The sequence below is a fragment of the Ovis aries genome, chromosome 6, assembly GCF_016772045.2.
Source record: "Ovis aries strain OAR_USU_Benz2616 breed Rambouillet chromosome 6, ARS-UI_Ramb_v3.0, whole genome shotgun sequence".
NCBI classification, from domain to species: domain Eukaryota; kingdom Metazoa; phylum Chordata; class Mammalia; order Artiodactyla; family Bovidae; genus Ovis; species Ovis aries.
Genome location: NC_056059.1, coordinates 87,420,817 through 87,440,725, shown reverse-complemented (window position 1 = coordinate 87,440,725; position 19,909 = coordinate 87,420,817). Strand labels below are relative to the sequence as shown.

The 19,909-nt window shown below is 40.1% G+C and overlaps 1 protein-coding gene across 7 annotated transcripts in view; it reads right to left on the bottom strand.

The window, feature by feature from the left end:
- Positions 1–19,909, bottom strand: part of SLC4A4 (solute carrier family 4 member 4) — a 370,587-nt gene that overhangs the window by 110,609 nt on the left and 240,069 nt on the right. For all 7 annotated transcript variants that reach the window (XM_042251504.2, XM_060417186.1, XM_042251503.2 and 4 more), the window contains exon 8: positions 4,994–5,151. In XM_042251504.2, coding sequence (XP_042107438.1) covers positions 4,994–5,151 — 158 coding nt within the window. The remainder of the gene's footprint in view (positions 1–4,993; positions 5,152–19,909) is intronic.

Genomic DNA, 19,909 nt, shown 5'->3' with positions numbered 1-19,909 from the left:
GCAGACAATGGGCAGCTGGTCCAAGGGATAACAGAGTAATGGATCCTCCACCTTAAATCCTATGAGATGAGGGGATACATTTTCTACAAATATTTACTCTGCTCTTTACTAAAGAGCACCAAAGAAGAAATGGCAGTAGCAGACCAGTGGTGATCATTAAAAAACCATTTATCATAGTAGCAAACCCAGTATATGAGAGCTACAGTGTTTTCATTAAGTTAGATACAAAGGCATAATTCCTCTTTCCTGAGTAATGTGATTTTTATTAAAACATATATATACGTTCATATACATATATATAAAGTATAAAGAAAATAATCAAGTGCCAAATAGAAATAAAAAGTTATGTATCAGTTAAAATTTTCACATTACTTCAGTCAGGAACCACTGAGTAGATAGAGAGGAACTCTGGACACCCACAAGTAGCAGGAAATATCACCTCAGGTCAAGAATTTCATCTGTAGGGAACCAGACCCTTAGGAAGACTGTAATTTGAAGTGCACTGTTGAAATGGGGGTGAGAGATGAGAGATCTGGGAAAACTAACAACACAGAACAACTCATCGAGTTGAAGTTCCCTCTGCCTAAAACATGTTCTCTCCTCTTTAACCCTCCAAGAAGCAAAAGCTGTTATAACTTGTATGGCAGAAGCACATCTTGCCAAACTTGGCTTTTATAACGTACTCAAAACGTCTTTCATGACTCAAGTGGTCTGTTTTGTTTTTTGTTTTTTTTTTGTCAATGGACAGATGTTATTTTTAACCAGAAGCTTTTTTTCTTTATTAACAAATTAGAGTAAACATTACATTTCTGTGGTTGAAAGGGCACAGCCCAAATTGCTGGCCCAGGGGAAATAATTTATGTTGCTGAGCTCTTTGTATTCGCTTATAACTAGACACAAGTCACAGAATTTATAATAGTGCCTGGCTGTGTCAAGAATCTTCATGAGGCCCTTCCACTCTGATGTGCTCACTTTTCCATGTAACTAATCGTGCCTGGCAGAGAAGGCAATAGCACCCCAACTCCAGTACTCTTGCCTGGAAAATCCCATGGATGGCGAAGCCTGGTAGGCTGCAGTCCATGGGGTCACTAAGAGCTGGACACCACTGAGCGACTTCCCCTTCACTTTTCACTTTCAAGCATTGGAGAAGGAAATGGCAACCCACTCCAATGTTCTTGCCTGGAGAATCCCAGGGATGGGGGAGCCTGGTGGGCTTCCATCTATAAGGTCGCACAGAGTCAGACACAACTGAGGTGACTTAGCAGCAGCAGCGGCAGCAATTGTGCCAGGGGAGAATGCCTCTAGCATTCACCACAACAAAAATCAGTACCAGATGATCTGCATCCAAAACCAATGGACTATACTCATATTCACAAAATAATTATAGGCATAAACAGAGCATAATATCAGAAAAAGAGCCAGCCTTCCTAAACTACTCCATCTTTTCAGAGATGTGCACCCCTCCTCCTTCCTTATATATCACAGCCATTCTAAAATAAACTCAGCATGTACCAATCCCTTACTTCCTTTTTTTAAAACAATAGTGAATCAAATAACCCATTATTCATATTTAGTGGCTCTGGAAAATGTGGCTAAACTGTAGCTTCCTCAATAAATTCATAAGGAGCACAGACCCATCATAACCAACCATACTGCACACAGTAAACAGCAGTGAGCCACTGGAAGACTGTTACACAAGACAGAACTGAACCAGCAAGACCTCCATCCCAATTCCTCTATTAGAAATTTTATGGTTTTGACAATTAGGCACAAAGAATTGCTTTCAGGCAGATCATTATTTATAACATAAAATAGATGTTAACTAAGGGTGACACAAAGGGGTAAACATTCTAATTTTAGAGAGGGCTAGAGCTCCCTTTATAATTATTTGCCTCAGATGTGAAAATCAAGGTAAGAAAAGCATAGATTGATCAAGGGCTTTGATTAGTCTTCATGGGAAAACCCTAAAGCATTTTATTGCAATCCATTCTAGGAGTCTCCTTAGATTTTCCCAAAGAGCCTGGCTTCAGAGTCAGAAATCTGCGCTGACAGTGCGTCATCCATGTGGCTCCATCTCTGAACTGTAAAATGGGAATTATATTCATCTCCATGTGGCCCATAAATATGACTGAGCAGCAGCCTCAATGGAACAGATGTAAGATGACAGCAAAGCAAAGTGCCTCTTAAGACACTAAGAAAATCATAAACATACCCAACTAAGTCCCAAAGAACAGAGTTTATCTGCTTTCACATGGATGACAAGAAGGTCCTCTGTTGTAGAAAACATCTACACAGTTTGTAGGAGTCCAGCTGCAAACAGAAAGCTAAACTAAATCAAGCACAGAGCAGAGTGGATAGAGAAATTCTTGAACTCTATGCAAAGGGAGTGGCTATTATCATATTTCCTAAAAGATGCATGGTAGTAATGCTATTTATTATAAATAGTAAGAATAATAATAATAAGTAAAAGAGCCTGTCTTCCACCTTCAAAAGGAAAGGAAAAATGGAAAAATTTTTTCAAAAGAAAAAATGACCGTCATTACAAGATGTGCACAGAAACAGATTTCTCAGGTTTCTGTGCAAGATAGCGGGGTGGCATGCATGTTAAAGCACACAGCTGAGTGCAGAGACATCTTCCACAATGACCACCAGGCTCCTTGTGGGATTTCCTTTATTGGATTTCACAGGATGCAGCCATTGTAAGTGGCCCTGTATTACTCACACACAAAAAAGCTAATGAGACTCCCTTCTCAGTGATTACAGCTTGCCCTGGTTCAGAGGATAGCAAATGGATAAAACTATTTCCTGGAAAAACGTTAACATGCTAGGATATATTATTGAGATTACTGCCCTGAAATAGCTTTATGACATTATTGAATTATATTCCCTTGAATAGACTGGGCTCCTTTTCTCAATTCAAATAATGCTTGATTTTTACCTCTAGACTAGTACCATTGTCCAGGACAGAAAAAGATGAGCCGGAGAGGAGCAGATGATAAGAGGGACTCCCAAATGGTCATGACCTGCTACTTAATGAGCTTGTGTTATTGTTTAAATAAGAAACCTTTTAAAATATTTTTATTTGTAGCTTCTAGAGAAAAAGAATAAAAAAATTAAAAAGAGCAACTGAACACTTCTTGGCATGTCTTTTTCTTTCAAGCTCGAGAAAAGTTGGTCCAAAGAGACATAAATAAAACCAAAGGGACATGCAAGCTGGAGTTCAGCCATGACTGAGTCAGCTAGCTGTTCGCCAGGTGATTGCTCAGATGGACCTGCAAGGCTCTGCTGGAATGTTTTCAAGCAAAAAGCTAAGTTACAGAAAACACAAATCATGATAATCCCATTAACTGAATAAGCTATAACTATCCCCTTTCCTCTGCTATTTGTCCAATGACTGCTTATATTATTCCTATATTGTTATATGACAAGTATTCTCCCTGTTGTTAGTGTCTAAGAAATAGAAAAATGGGATAAAAATGCCTGCGTGAAAAAGAATGGCCTGTAATGTAAAAAATGGAAAGCCATAAGGAAATGTTCTCCTAATTTTCCTCCTGAGTTGGCTCAAAACAAATCTTGAGCCCCTTATCTTGTTGGTTTACCTTGCTCAGACCATCTGAGACCACTGGAAATCCATAGCCTCTCCTGCTCACCTGGAGAAACCTAAAGAAAAGTTCCCTGTCCTTGCCCTGGGCACTAACCCCCACAAAAGGACCTATTTTATAATAATTTTCTAATGTCAACCTGAAGATTATAGACTTCTCTTTAACCTATTCCTAAGAACAAATTTATTTGAAGCATTAGCTTCCATTTACCTACCACACTTGACACAGAAGTCAAGCTTCCTAGCTCCTCTACTGGGCTCAGTTACAGAGGAAAATAAAAAGGATGACTTCTAAGGTACTGTGCAGCATGAGTACATGATTGTAATAACACTAGTATACCTTCTTTTAAAATAAAACTTTATGATTCTTAACACATAACAGTAAAATATACAAATTTAAGTGTACAACTTAATGATCTTTACTTTTGTGCATATATATAATAAATACATATTGTTATTTAGTCGCTCAGTCATGTCCAACTCTTTTGCGACCCCATGGACTGTAGCCTACCAGGCTTTGTCCACATTCTCCAGGCAAGAGTACTGGAGTGGATTACCATTTCCTTCTCGAAGGGATTTTCCTGACCCAGGGATTAAATCTGCATCTCCTTCACTGGCAGGAGGATTCTTTACCACTGAGTCAAAACACATATATACATGTCTATATATGTACACACAGACACATTTACATATATTGATATATATAATGTGTCAATGGCAACCCACTCCAGTACTCTTGCCTGGAGAGTCCCATGGACGGAGGAGCCTGGTAGGCTACAGTCCATAGGGTCGCTGGGAGTCGGACACGACTGAGCGACTTCACTTTCACTTTTCACTTTCATGCACTGGAGAAGGAAATGGCAACCCGCTCCAGTGTTCTTGCCTGGAGAATCCCAGGGACGGGGGAGCCTGGTGGGCTGCCGTCTCTGGGGTCGCACAGAGTCGGACACGACTGAAGCAACTTAGCATACGTATGTATGAACATACTCACTATCAATTTTCTAATAAAACAGAGAGCAAATGAAAGCAACTCAGACCTCTGAACCATTTACCATCTATATGATCTCAGAGAAGTTACTTAAACTCTCAAAGTGTTTCTTCATCTATAAAATCCCGTATAGTTTATACCTTAAAAATTATTATGAGTATTAAATAGGCTAATCCATCAGAAACTACTCCATAGTCCAATGAATTATTATAATCATTATTACTACTACACATCTGCCAAGTCAACCAAGAGCATGAAAGTCAAGACTGAACCGTTATTTCAAGTTAAACCTTTTCAACATGCTTGCTTTGGATGTACCTCATCCTATTGGCTCTCTAGCCTGGGGGGGAGGAGTTTTCCCTATGACCACACTGTGGACCCCAGTGGGTCAGGGAGCAGCTTACCTTGTGGGCACAGGGACCTCAGTCAGGGCACCCAGCATGACTGCCTGCTGCAGCCGAACAAAAGCAATGAAAGGAGAATCCAAGAAGTCTACCTCGCCAACAAGCACGTTGGAAGCTTCTGCATCACGTGGCAGTTTTTTCATGAACTTATTCTTTAGCTGCATGGGAAAAGCCAAGAAGACACAACTTATTTCCAGAGAAGGGAACTCAAAGAAATTTCTTTATGAGTCTATGTGCACCAGGCAGGCCCTAGCTAGCCATTCATCTATTATGTCTAACGATTCTATTATAATAAGTATTTCTCTGTATTTTGGATGCAAAAACATTAAACGTATAGTCATGTGGTATACATATAAAACAATGTTTACATACATATCAATTCATTTACTTATTCAACTCAATAAACATGAGTTTAAGAGTCTCCTGGGAGCCAGGAACTGATCTAAGCTCTGATGATAAGGGATGTGTCAACTAATGACATGGCCTTCTTGAGCTCATATTCCAGCAAGGGAGAAGTAAAATAGAATTTAAAGTAGTGGTAAGTGTTGAGAAGAAAAAGTAAGACATGTAAAAGGATACGTCTTTAGACAAGGAGGTCAGGGAAGGCCTCTGAAGAAGCACATTTGACACTGGGGTAAGGGGACAAGCCAAGTAAAGATCTGGGCAAAGAAAATTCTAGGCAAAGAGAAGAGAAAGTGCAAAGCCTCTGACCAGGCAAGAGCTGGGCAGCAACAGTAGGTGGCCAAGTGTGTGGGAGTAGATGAGCACAGGAGAGAAAACGCAGCAGATGAAGTTGTAGACGTGAGGGGGGCCAGCAGGTGAGGATCTTGAAGGCACAGTAAGGAGTTTCAGATGTTTTAAACAGAACTTACCCACTCAAGACAAGTCCATGGAAAAGTGGAGTACAAAGACCTAAATTTAGGAGATATCACCATGTAATCAGGATTTAAGACCATGCGATAAGATGACACAACCTCGGGTGTAAGTGTAGACAGAGGAAAGGGCTGTCCATTGACCCTTAACATCTGTCCATTGATCCTAAACCCTGGGCTACCTTACCTTTTATAGGAATGGAAGCAGATATTGGCAGAGGACACTGAAAAAGAGCAACCCGGCCTTCACCAACCAGGACTTTAGGTGAAGAAAGGGAACAATGAGGAGAGGATTATCTGCTTCAGTGTCAAAGGCTGCTGGAAGTTCAAATAAGATGAAAACTAAGAAAGGACTAATGATGGAACCTGGACCACGAGGGAAGTCCCAGTGGTCTTATGGGAGACTCCATACTCCCAACGCAAGGGTCTTGGGTTCAATCTCTGGCCAGGGAACTAGATCTCACACGTGACAACTAAGAGTTAGCATGCTGCAGCTATAAAAAGCATCACAGCTAAAAAGATCCCACATGCAGCAACCAAAAGACCCAGCACAGCCAAATTATTTAAAAATGTTTTTTAAAAGAAAGTAAAGACCAATGAATTTGACAAGAAGGATGGGCTGGATGATCCATACAAGAGCGGACACCAGGCTACCCAGTAAAGAATAAGATGTGAAAAAATGGAGACAGGAAGTAGACAGAATTCTTCTGAGATATGTTGCTACCAAGAAAAGCCAAGAATTAAGGAGGTAGGTGAAGAAAGGGATAAATGGAGATTTTTCATGGGGAATGTGATCACAATTTGGAATGTTCATGAAGATGATCTAGTAAAGACAGATTACTACTGTAGGAGAAATGGGCATAACTGCAAATCAGCTCAAGCAACCTTGAACTATTGAGAAGAGAGATATCCATGCATAGCTAGAGGGATTAAATCCAGATGGAACACAGCTCATCCATTCTAACCAGGCAAGGCAGACTCTAGGTAGAGTTAGGGGTGATCTGGGAAGTCTATGGGGTGAAGATGAGGATTCCAAGGACTTACATTTTTTCAGTGAAATATGAATGACCTGATGGTGAGGAGGAGGAAGACGGATGTACATGGGAGCTTGAGGAGAAAGGTAAAGGTGTAAAGTGCTTTTCTTGGAGAGTAACGGTTGCCTTTGCCAACAAAGGTCTGTCCAGTCAAGGCTATGGTTTTTCCAGGGGTCATGTATGGATGTGAGAGTTAGACCATAAAGAAAGCTGAGTGCTGAAGAATTGATGCTTTTCAACTGTAGTGTTGGAAAACACTTGAGAGTCCCTTGGACTGCAAGGAGATCCAACCAGTCCATCCTAAAGGAGATCAGTCCTGGGTGTTCATTGGAAGGACTGATGTTGAAGTTGAAACTCCAATACTTTGGCCACCTGATGCGAAGAGTTGACTCATTTGAAAAGACCCTGATGCTGGAAGGGATTGGGGGCTGGAGGAGAAGGGGACAACAGAGGATGAGATGGCTGGATGGCATCACTGACTCAATGGACACCAGTTTGGGTAAACTCTGGGAGTTGGTGACAGACAGGGAGGCCTGGCGTGCTGCAGTCCATGGGGTGGCAAAGAGTTGGATACAACTGAGCGACTGAACTGAACTGAATTGAAAGGTTGCCTAACAGTCACTTTGAAAACTTATCCTGTAGACGTTATTCATTCATTTCCCCTCCCAACCCAGCTCCCACTTAGAATAGGCTTGTTCAAGTATCCTACAGTGAGTGGGAAACGTCTCCTAACAGCTCAAGGAAAACATCTCAACAATGACAAAAAGATAGAGATAAGAATTTTGCAAGAAGATTTCTGATATACCCTTCTCACCAATATGAATGTCTCCCCACTTAAGTTAAAAGTTACCAGTGAACTTTTTTCTGCCACAGGTTATCACCTCTATGGGAAGTAGGAGGCGTGGCCCAATTTTCCCCAGTAATGAAAAATTACAGTAGAGTTTTATTTTCTATTTCCATATAAATAGTTCTCAAAAAGGGAAAATAAGTCCCATGAAAACTGATCCCCAAAACCATCACCTTCAGTAGCATTTTAACAAGATTCTTGCCTTTGGAACTTTATACAAGAAGAAAACTGAGAGGCAAAAAAAAAAAAAAAAAAAGGAAGCTGGAACTAATAATTTAGTGGAAACCAAAAAAAAGCCACAAAGGCAAGATATATATTTTTGGATGTTAGAAACACGACTACTTCTAGCAGTAAAAGACTTTTCCAAAGTTTATACCATTAATCCTTCAAATAATACTAATATTTCCAAAAAGTCTGTTTATTTCTACAGATACAAAAAGAGCAGCCATGGGAATAGTCTAAAACCATCAAATTGTTATTATAGTCAAAGGAAGTTGCAGTAATGCATTGCTCTGTGTAACACGGAGTAGAGTGTGGGATATGGTCAAGTGACCCAAAGGCATAATGAAATACCACTGCTAGAGTAATCTTCTTCCGACTCTTTCCAGAGAGAGCTCCCATTACCAACACAGGCCATGAAGCTCTATAATCATCTGATTGTACTTGCCATTCTCTCCAGCACTCTTTGCTGTAGTTAGGTAGGTAATCTGGTCATAATCTCCTGTTTTAGGTACTTAGCTTCCCACACTTAGGACCAGAAAACTGTCCTTTCCTCATTTCTACCTTTTCTAAACCTCCTTAAAGAGTTCAGAACAAGCCTTTCCACTCTCTCAGCACCGCTCCTTGGGATCTCCAGAAGCACGTGTTTGTTTTTTTTTTTTATTTTTTTCAATTGGAGTATAATTGCTTTACAATGTTGTGTTTCTGCTGTAAAACAATGTCAATCAGCTGTGTGTATACATATAGCCCCTCCTTCTTGAGCCTCCCGTATAACCCCCATCCCACCTGTCTAGGTCATCTCAGAACACTGAGCTGAGCTCCCTGTACTGTACAGCAGCGTCCCACTAGCTATCTGTCTCACACATGGTAGTGTATGTATGTCAATCCTACTCTCTCAATTTGTCCCAGAAGCATTCATTTTGGAATCATGCTTTTGCCAAGGTTGAAGTCTTTGCTCTTAGCTCCCTGAGGGTTAGAACAGTTTATCCCCCACAGAAGTGATCGCTTCCTTTGCAACATAAGTCAGTTATTGTAAATATTTTGAATGGAAGGAATGAGCTCTGCAGCATTTACAGTCAGACCATAAGAACATTAAATACCCAGGAAAGTTCAAGAGGTTTTAGAGGCCCATTCTAGAACATACTAAATGTCTGGATCTATCACTAAGCAACTACTGACTCACAGAACATGCAGAATATCCCACAGTCATATTCTTCCACAAAATGTTTTACTTGTATGGTACCTTTACTGAGATGACTACACCATTTTGGAAAAATTGAAGCATATTTTTAAAGCCAGAGGAACTGCATTCTATGTGCTCAGAAGAGAAGTAGTTATAAAGATATACTCTTTGAGATCAGCAAATCTCACACTGTGTTTGTAGGACACTAGTGTTCTTGAAGAAACTAGTAGCCATTCCAAAATAAAAATGTGTGGTGCCTGAGGTGCCCTGGAACTTAGTCCTCAGATGACTCTTTTCTCTACACACATTCCTGGATGATCTCGACAAGCCCCCTGCCTTTAAATTCCATCTGTGTCCTGATGGCTCACAGATCTATGGGCTTTCCTGGTGACTCAGATGGCTAAGAATCTGCCTGCAATGCAAGAGACCCAGGTTCAATCCCTGAATAGGGAAGATCCCCTGGAGAAGGGACCCACTCCAGTATTCTTGCCTAGAGAATTCCATGGACAAAGGAGCCTGGCAGGCTACAGTCCATGGGTCACAAAGAGTTGAACAGATTTACTTCAGCCAGGACCTCTTACCAGTCCCATTACATCTATCCTCAGAAGTCCAATCAGCATTGCAAATTTTACAAATCCAAAACCGAGCCCCCCTCCCAAGAGTCCCCTCAAACTAGCTCATCCTGGAGTCTTGCTCATCTGGTTCATGGCAGCTCCATTTTTCCAATGCCCAGGCCCAGACCTTGCTGTCATCTTCCACACTCCTCCTCTCACACCCCATGCCCATTCTATCAGTGAATCCTGTTGGATCCACCATCAGAGATGTCCAACCATTTCTGACCATCTTCACTGCCACCACCCTGGGCCACATTACAAGCACCTCCCTCCTGGGTTATGGCATTGGTCTCCCAGCTGGATTGTTTGCTTCTGCCCTTGCCCCCCGCCCTACTCCCATCTGTTCATCGAAGCAGTCAGAGCAATCAAATCAGGAGTCAGATAAAACCTTCTGTTGGTCCCCATTCCACTAAGAGAGAGGGCAGTCTTATTACGACAAGCCACAACTCCAGCACCATCGGGCTCCCCATCAGCTCCCTGACCTCGTTTGCAGCTGCTTTTTCCTGGTCTTCTTCAGACCCACCATCCCAGGGGCCAAACCTCCCCTCTGACACACCCGGCACACTCTTCCCTCAGGGCCTTCACATCTGCTGTGTGTCTGAATGGAATGTCTGCAGGGCTCCCTTCCTCACTTCCTTCAGATCTTTACTTAAGTCACTTCTCAACACTGAGACCTTCCCTGGCCACATTTGTTAAAATTTCCACCTCCCCTTCCCCACAGGTTCTTCTTACTCCTCTGTCCTACCTTATGCTTTTCTTTGTACTTATTACAAACATGCTACAATTTTTACTTATCTTCCTTATTATCTGCCTCCTCACTAGAATGTAAGTTCCCTAATAGAAGGATAATATCCATCTCTCTTGTTCAGTGTTACATCCTTAATGCCTAGAAGAAAAGATGAAATAAATGTTTGTTCAGGAAATGAATGGTGCTTATTATTTCTGCTCTTTCCAATGAGTGTTCCTAACTCTTCTCTTAAAGCAGTTGTTTCTGGGCATCCCACCACCACCCAGTCCATCTAAGTGGACAAAAGGCCTAGATAGGACTCATCTTAGTAAACTCCCCTACTGAGAACAGTGATTGGTCCAAAGGATGGATGCACCATCTACACAGGGACCAAAACATTTTGGAAAATTAACATTCAAATAGATGTGTAAAAATCAATGTTTCCCTTTCGCCTAAGGTTGTTACCCTCTTTGCTGGAAGGGCCTGTCACAAAATTGTCCACACTAGGAGAGAATGAGGTCAATGGCCAAAATGAAACACAAAATCGGGAGAGAAAAATGGATGAAAAGAGAGATTGCTGAGTCCCCAGCCTCAGGCCCTGAGGTCCTGTAGCTTCTCCATTCTGTGAACTCATCAAGAATTATTACTGGTTATATAAGCCAGAAAATTCCATTTGGGGCTTAAATTAATTTGAGGTGATTTCTGTCTACTGCAGTCGAGACCCTTCACAAAAAAGTGTTTTGTCAAATGAATTTGAGGAGTACCAGGTCAGACAGAATTAAATAAGTTTCTGTGCTACACACTCTTTAGAGCTTTGAATAGGCATGTACGCCAAAGAATGCTTTATCTCCCACTCGGAGATAAATAAGGCACATTTTGATATGAAAGCAGATTTTAAAATGCTGTTAGGGACAGAAATTTTCTCATCTCTCATTTAATCCTACTCTCAGCTCCATTTAATTCTCTTTAAATTTAACAGGTACCTCAAATGTTCAAGGCCTGATGTGGGCACTGCAAGGAACACACAGACTCTGCTCGCCTAAAGTTTAAAATCCAATGAAGAGAAGCAAATATAGAAATAGCTCTACTGAAATAAGACACATAAAGATAGTATGAAAGGTATATTGTTCAATGGAGGTCACAAAACACAGCAATAGAGTTCAAGAGTTCTTCTATGAATCAAAGTTTACAGATTCCTCTCATAAAGGTGGCTCATCAAATATTGATTCATATAGGTTCCCTTTTTCAAGTACCTCAACAATACCTGATAACGGAAAAAGTAATGACTGAAGTATAAAATGCAACTATGGGCTTACACAATAAAAAGTGAACAGCAATAAAGTACTAACAAAAACATTACACAGAATGGTGAAGAACAACTCACAAATTACAAAGAACAGCAAAAGATAATGAAAATAAGAGCAAAATCAGGTTGAGGATCATTCAACAACCTTATCTGGATTGAATTACAAAGATAGTCTGACATTTCTTTCTTATAGATCACTAGCTGATGCTCCAAGGGATATACAGCCTGGATTTCATGCAGGGTCAACTATGAGAACACACAGCGGAAAAAATTGCCTTAGACAACCTTGATTCCAAAAGAAATGAATTTCAAAGGGCTGCATGGGGTAAGAGGTAATCTGGCTAGCTCAGGGGCTTCCCAGGTGGTGCGGTGGTAAAGGATCTGCCTGCCAATGCAGGAGGTACAAGAGATGCAAGTTTTATCTCTGAATCAGGAAGATCCCCTGGAGGAGGAAGTGGCAACCCACTCCAGTATTCTTGCCTGGGAATCCCATCGACAGAGGAGCCTGAAGGGTTATAGTCCATGGGGCTGTGCATGCACACATGCAATCTGACTATCTTAGCAATTTGGGGACACTTTTTGTCTACCAGATAACAATACCAACTCTGTGAGTCCGGGGATGTACATTTCAGGTTCCTTTAATGCTAACCTGTTCCTTTAATGCTAGCAATACAGGTTAGCATTGCTATAATGCTACAGGTTAGGTCTTGCTATAATAATTCAGTTAATTACTTTCTGATTGGCTTCCTAAGAACCCAGTGATCACAGTACCAGCGTAACAAGAAACTAGAGATTATAAACAGATAAAGCAGAACAACAGTGATAGCTTCTTGGAATGATCACCCTATGTGATGATGGGAAAGTTACTCATACTCAAGTGATATGCATCACATATAGCTAACTGAAAAAATCATACTGTAATCAATCTCAACTGACTGGGATAACATTATATCCTCCCACCCATACCATCACCCTCAGACCTTCAGCATCACCTGGTAAGTAGGTTCAGGCTATCATATTATTGTAGTCATTAGGCAAGTATTTAAACCCTACCTATTATTTTTTGCCATTAGCAGCATATGCTAAAATAAATGTAATAAAGTGTCATTTATAACCAGGAGTACTCACAATTTGTCATTTGAGTCTGATTTATTAGAAGGTGACCCTATAGGCTGTTCAATGCCCTTTTTAAAAATGAATAAACTAAAAAAAAAAGATGGAAACTTACAAGAAGCCCCCCAAAATAGAAAATGAAAACATAATTGCCAATGTCATGTATAGGTACATCACATTAGATGTTTCTCTTCACAGTTCAATAAAAGTAAAGTTTGATAATACCAGAAAAAAAAATCATCTAATTTTAGTATATTTTCTCATTATTTTTCCAAAGCTAACACTGACTGCTATTTCCCATTACATACATTCTCTATTCCCCTCAAGAAGAATGATTTTTATCTTCCAATCTATACTTATTCTCAATTCGCTTAATGCCTCATGTCAACAGGCTACCTGGGCAAAGAGCTGATGCCCAGCTTTCTTCCTGTTATTCTTTCCTCTCTTCTGTCCTTCTTAGCTTCTTTTTTCCCTGCTGATCTCCTCCCTTCTATTCTCTTTGAAAATTGGCAGCTCTTATTCTTTGCCAAACAAACTCATCTGGCGATCTCAAAATCCTGCTAGGCTCACTCCACTACCATGCCTTTCCAGTGCAAAGGAATCTATTTGTGTTAGTGGTAAAGCCGGGTCACCATACTTATGAGTTGAGTCACATGTATGAAAGCCCCAGTTTACCCCCATTGCATTGGGGCAGATATTAATATTACCTTCTTTCATTCTCAAACGTGTCTCAGGCTAAGGAAAAAACTATATGATCACCCCACACTTTAAGCTCACTGAGGTCAGCTCCTGAGCAGGATGCCTAGGATATGGCATTGGAAAATAGTTATATGCTATGAAGGCATAAAATGCAAGGAACTCAGAAGCATGAGGAAATGACTGTATCAAACAGTATCTTAGCAAACTATGCTCTCTGAGTATGAATTTATTTGTTTACTATATACAAACAATACTAACTGCTGGGGCAGGAAAACAGTGTTCTCTTGCTCACCATAAATGAAATAATTCTGCCTCTGCCCCCTCCCTCTTTCTACACCTTGGGAAAAGTAGCCAATTTGATGGATTAAAGTTTGATAAAATTCACTTTTTCCTAATGAGAAGGTTGTAGTGATGAAGACAAGAACAAGAAGTACACTATTTTCTCTTACAGCAAGTCAAATGAACAGAAAAACAGAGTTACATCTTAATCCATGTAGCTGATTAAATAAGTAGATTCAGAGTCAGTTTCATATGCTTAGTTAACTATCAGAACTCATCTCTTTAAGTCTATCAATCTCAGAATTTATATTCTGTTTATGGGTGGTTTTAGGCATGGAGCTGTATATTTGGTGAACTAGAAATTTCCGACCTAATTGATGTTTCTAAGAGACTTCAGCTCCAGCTATCATAAATTAGCTTGTATCACACTAACCCTTCCAGCAAGAAAAACTGAAAAGCTGGATTTCCGTAATCTGTTTAAAGGAATCAGAAAATCACTATGACATTAAAAAAAAAAAAAAAACCTAAGCAGCCATTCAATGTCCCTAAAGAAGAAAACTGCATGAACATGAGGCTAAAATCAGCTCATCTGTTTCTTCTAAAGGCATCTGATAACTCCTAAGTAGCTGTAGAGATTCACTGAGTAGAGCCTTCAGCAGTCCAAAAGTGATAGGCAAACATGTCAAGCATTCAGTCAGGACACCTAAAAGACAAGATTAAAGGCAAAAGGGAAAACTAGTAATAAATCAACCCACATAAAGACTTGGAGAAGGAAATGGCAACCCACTCAAGTATTCTTGCCTGGAGAATCCCATGAACAGAAGAGCCTAGCAGGTCACAGTCCATGGGGTCACAAAGAGTCAGACTAAGTGACTGCTGCTGCTGCTAAGTCACATCAGTCGTGTCCAACTCTATGCAACCCCATAGACGTGGGCCCACTAGGCTCCCATCCCTGGGATTCTCCAGGCAAGAATACTGGAGTGGGTTACCATTTCCTTTCCAGTGCATGAAAGTGAAAAGTGAAAGTGAAGTCGCTCAGTCGTGTCTGACTCTTCACGACCCCATGGACTGTAGCCAACCAGACTCCTCCATCCACGGGATTTCCCAGGCGAGAGTACTAGAGTGGGTTGCCATTGCCTTCTCTGGACTAAGTGACTAACACACACATAAAGACCAAAACCTAGGTTCCAATCAGTTCAATTCCAGACTAAATATAAAGTTGACCTGCCCCTAGCCTAAATGCCAGCCAAAAGCAAAATAAATAATCTCTGAAGAAAATGTTATCTAAAGTATTAACTTAGCTCTAATATAAGTATAAGATCTGACATTCAATCAGAAATTACTAGGCATACTAGTAGACAAGATCGAATGATGAGAACCCAAGAGAAAAAAACAGAAATTAGAAAGAAATTTAAAGGAGCTATATACTAGGTACCAGAGGTAGACTCTGAAATAATATTTTTAAAACACTGACGAGATGACGACTTTCAGAAGAACCATTTAAAACACAAAGTAGATGTCCTAGAGATTAAAATGACTAGTTATTTTAACATCAATAACACCAATGACTTGTTAAAGTCAATATTATTCATAACATAAAAACGGGACATACTGAAATTTGTGGAATGCAGCTAAACATACACTGAGTAAATTTCATAGCCTAAGTGCAAATATTTCAAAAGAACAAAAGCTAAAGTGTGATGATCTAAATCTATATCTCATGGAATAAGACTAAAACAGCAAATGAAACTCATAGAAGGTATAAAGAAGGAATTAAAAATAAGAGAGGAAATATGGCATTAAAAAACAAGTATACTATGCTGATCATGTTCTATTTCATAATCTGTATGACAATTTATACAAGTGTCCACATTCTAAAAAATTATCAAGTAGATTCTATCACAAATATGTTTTACTTTAATAAAACAATGATACTACAAAGAGTGTCTTAATAGATAAACTGTTATTTCATTCCAATACCGCTTACATTCCCTTGGCAGGAAACTTTTAAAAGAAATCAAGGACAGTGAAAAACAAAACTGTATTCCATAGCCCTACCTCATATGTCAAAGGCTTTTGTAAAGATAAGAAAAGATAAGAGGTAAAATGCCTAGCAAGATACAAATATAAGGCTCACTCTTCCTGGCTTCTTTTTAGTTTCTCTAACATGGAAAGCAAACCTCTCTACTCCCTTCTTTCCTCCTACCATGCATATCCAGGAGACCACCTGATTGTGCTGTGTTAGAGGTAACATATTCCTGCTTTTACCTCCCAACGGTGTGTGAACCCTATGCAACATAAACATAACTTAACCCAGTATACTTCCCTTGGGTTAAAATTAGCTTCCAACTGGGTTGGGAAGAAGAAGCAGTTCATCAAAAGCAGCCTTGTGAAAACTAATCCCTGGGGTAATTCTGAAGTAGGTTTGACCTAGCAAGTACTATGTGTATATATTTGGAACAGACCTACCATCTCAAATTCTGGGAATCCTGGGGTATGATAGGTGGAGGCCAGGCACTGGCTATAGTTGGCGTCTGTGGTTAATTGAAGACTGACACTATTGCCCATCCTCTCCCAGTTTTCCAGCAGCCCTCTCATCCCATATCTAAGGAAGAAGAGGACTGATCTGAACGAATTAAATTCTAAGTCAATAAGCTTACACTAGCTTTTCTCAGGCACTAGGAAAATAGTTCTTTTCACTGAAAGCTCTATTCTGGCCTTTCTTTGTGGCAGGGATTCTCAGTAAAAAAAAGCGTGTCTACTCAAGTCCCAAGTACAAGGAGTATCTTTTGCTTCAAGGCTCTTTCCAGCTACTAAGATGAGGCAGAAGGCTCTGCCTAGGTCACCCAGGTTCTACTGTGGGGTTTGCAGTCAAAGTCTCAGTCTGTAAGAGTTCCCTGACCTCTGATTATCTGTGTACACATTTCTCATCCTGATCTTTTCAGGAGTGTTGGATTGAGAACATGTTTGGGTGTTCCTCAGTAGCCTGGACAAATACCATCTCAAACACACCCCAGTGTTCCATTCCTAAATCTCACTTCTTTACTGTAAACTGTATAATTTCCCAACAAAGAAATGTCAGAGGAAGGGAAAAAGAAAAAGGAACTGCTGTTTTATAAGCTTAATAGAGTATTGCTTTTTAATTTCAAGACTACATAAGAAAAATTATTTCAAAACTTTCCTGTTAAATAAAGACAGTCTTTAATCAACCCCTAAGTAAATTTGAGGCATAGGATTTTTTTGGTGTGATACACAGAATTGCTGGAATAAATTAGTTTAAACGTTTTTTGTTTTGTCTTTAATGATTGCCCTTTAGGTTATCTTCAAGCTGTAATTTAGAAGAATATTTCCACTGGCTAAATTTAAAAACCATCAGCCTAATGTCTAAGGGGCCTAAAAAGAGGAGCTCTTGCTTGATTGCCTACAGAATCCAAAATTTAGACACTCACTTATGATGTTGTTAGTACTGAATTTCTGTAATATGGTCTGAGATTTCCAGAGTGTATATAATATGAAAGAAAGAAGACAAAGTAATTAAATACAACAAAATGTCAAAAGGCTGTGGCTACATGTTCTTACTTCTTGAAAACTTTTCTACTTTTACTTATCCCATCTTTAAAAATAAAAAATGAAAACAGGCCCCTGAGGGTGAAAATCTGATTTTCTAATTTTTCCTTTCAAATATAGCCATCTCACCACCATTAATGCAAATGATTCTGCAAAGCAGCACATTCACAAACGGCTATTAAACTAAATAAAACATTAAGCACAATCCATCAGTTCTGATTTCCTAAATAGGATGAAATTTCAAGTACTGACCTAGTTTAAAAATCAACTTGTCAAAACCTCTAGTCACATTTTCTTGTGTTTTACATCACTAAAAAACATCAATATGTTTCTAGCTATTTACAGTGTTTAAAACATTTTCACATTTACTATTTCACTTGAATTCCCACAGAAAGTTTACAAGAAATGTACTATCTAACTATTTACAGATGAGGGAAACAAAAGTCCAAGCAGTTTAAAGGACAGCTCAATGTACGGGCCAGAATGTGAATTATGTCCACTGCACTACACTGTGAAACCTTCCCATTTCTGACAAATATATTTTACTACCTGAAGTTCAAAAAAAATTGTCCTAAAACTTCTAACCTTCTCATATAGTGCACTAATGCTAAGTATTGACAATGGTTTATGTGCTTAGTCCCTCAGTTGTGTCTGACTATGTGACCCCATGGACTGTAGCCTACCAGACTCCTCTGTCCACAGGGATTCTCTAGGCCAGAATACTGGAGTGGGCTGCCATGCCCTCCTCCAAGGGATCTTCCCAACCCAGGGATCGAACCCAGGTCTCCTGCATTGGAGGCAGATTCCTTATCATCCGAGCCACCAGGGAAACCCAACAATGGTTTAGGCTCTGTAAACACATCCTTTAAAATTGTTAAGAAGCACATTTAGGATATTCAACAGGATTTAATTACATAAAATAAAAATAAGCCACACAGAGAGGAGGAACGCAGAAAGTCACATAAACACAGAACTTTAAAAAAGTATTTATAAAGAAAATCGGGAATCTGCAAGTTCCAGGTGCTGGGTAAGTTAAGTAAGGTTCTTTTTTTTCCCTCTTTCATTGCTGTGTCATGAACCCCCCACACATAAACACAGGTCAGGGAAGGAAACTTGAAACACTCATCAATCTACCTGGTGGAAAAGGCTCTCTACCTGGATGTCTCTTAGATGGTAGCTGTAACCTATACCTCTCTAGCCAAGTCTGACCCTGACTGCCCAATTTTCTCTGATTTCATTTATAGTGCCCTTGCCTTCCCTCTGTGATAATATACTTTTCACCAATGCATTCATCAGCTGGCTTGACTGTGATTCTTATTAGATGAAAAGTATCTTTTTAAAAAAGGGTTCTAAAGTATCCTATAAAAAGAAACTACATATTATTCAACTGTGTTTCCCCAGTGGCTTATAAAGGCACTGCTTCACAGTAAATGTTCACTCCACATTTCTTTAATGCATGGAATCCATGTGATCATACCTGTGCTGTGTCATTTTTACAATCCACAAAGATAAAAGCAAGGATACTAAAAGTTCCAGGAAAAGTCCTCCATTTGGTGGAAGCAAATTTAAGAAAGGTCTCTGGTGAGACACAAAGTTCAGTTCAGTTCAGTTCAGTCGCTCAGTCGTTTCCAACTCTTTGCAACCCCATGGACTGCAGCACCCCAGGCCTCCCTGTTCATTACCAACTCCTGGAGTTTACTCAAATTCATGTCCATTGAGTCAGGGATGCCATTCAACCATCTCATCCTCTGTCGTCCCCTTTTCCTCCTGCCTTCAATCATTCCCAGCATCAGGGTCTTTTCAAATGAGTCAGTTCTTTGAATCAGGTGGCCAAAGTATTGGAGCTTCAGCTTCAGCATCAGTCCTTCCAATGAATATTCAGGACTGATTTCCTTTAGCATGGACTGGTTGGATCCCCTTGCTGTCCAAGGGACTCTCAAGAGTCTTCTCCAACACAACAGTTCAAAAACATCAATTCTTCAATGCTCAGCTTTCTTTATAGTCCAACTCTCACATCCATACATGACTACTGGAAAAACCACAGCTTTGACTGGATAGACCTTTGTTGGCAAAGTAATGTCTCTGCTTTTCAATATGCTATCTGCTGCTGCTGTCGCTTCAGTCGTGTCTGACTCTGTGCGACCCCAGAGGCAGCAGCCCACCGGGCTCCCCCCTCCCTGGGATTCTCCAAGAAAGAACACTGGAGTGGGTTGCCATTTCCTTCTCCAATGCATGGAAGTGAAAACTGAAAGTGAAGTCGCTCTGTCGAGTCCAACTCTTAGCGACCCCATGGACTGCAGCCTACCAGGCTCCTCCGTCCATGGGAGTTTCCAGGCAAGAATACTGGAGTGGGATACCATTGCCTTCTCCAAATATGCCATCTAGGTTGGGCATAATATGAAGAGCCTTTATCAATTCTAAAACTTATGAGTATAGGCCAATAAAAAATAACTTTT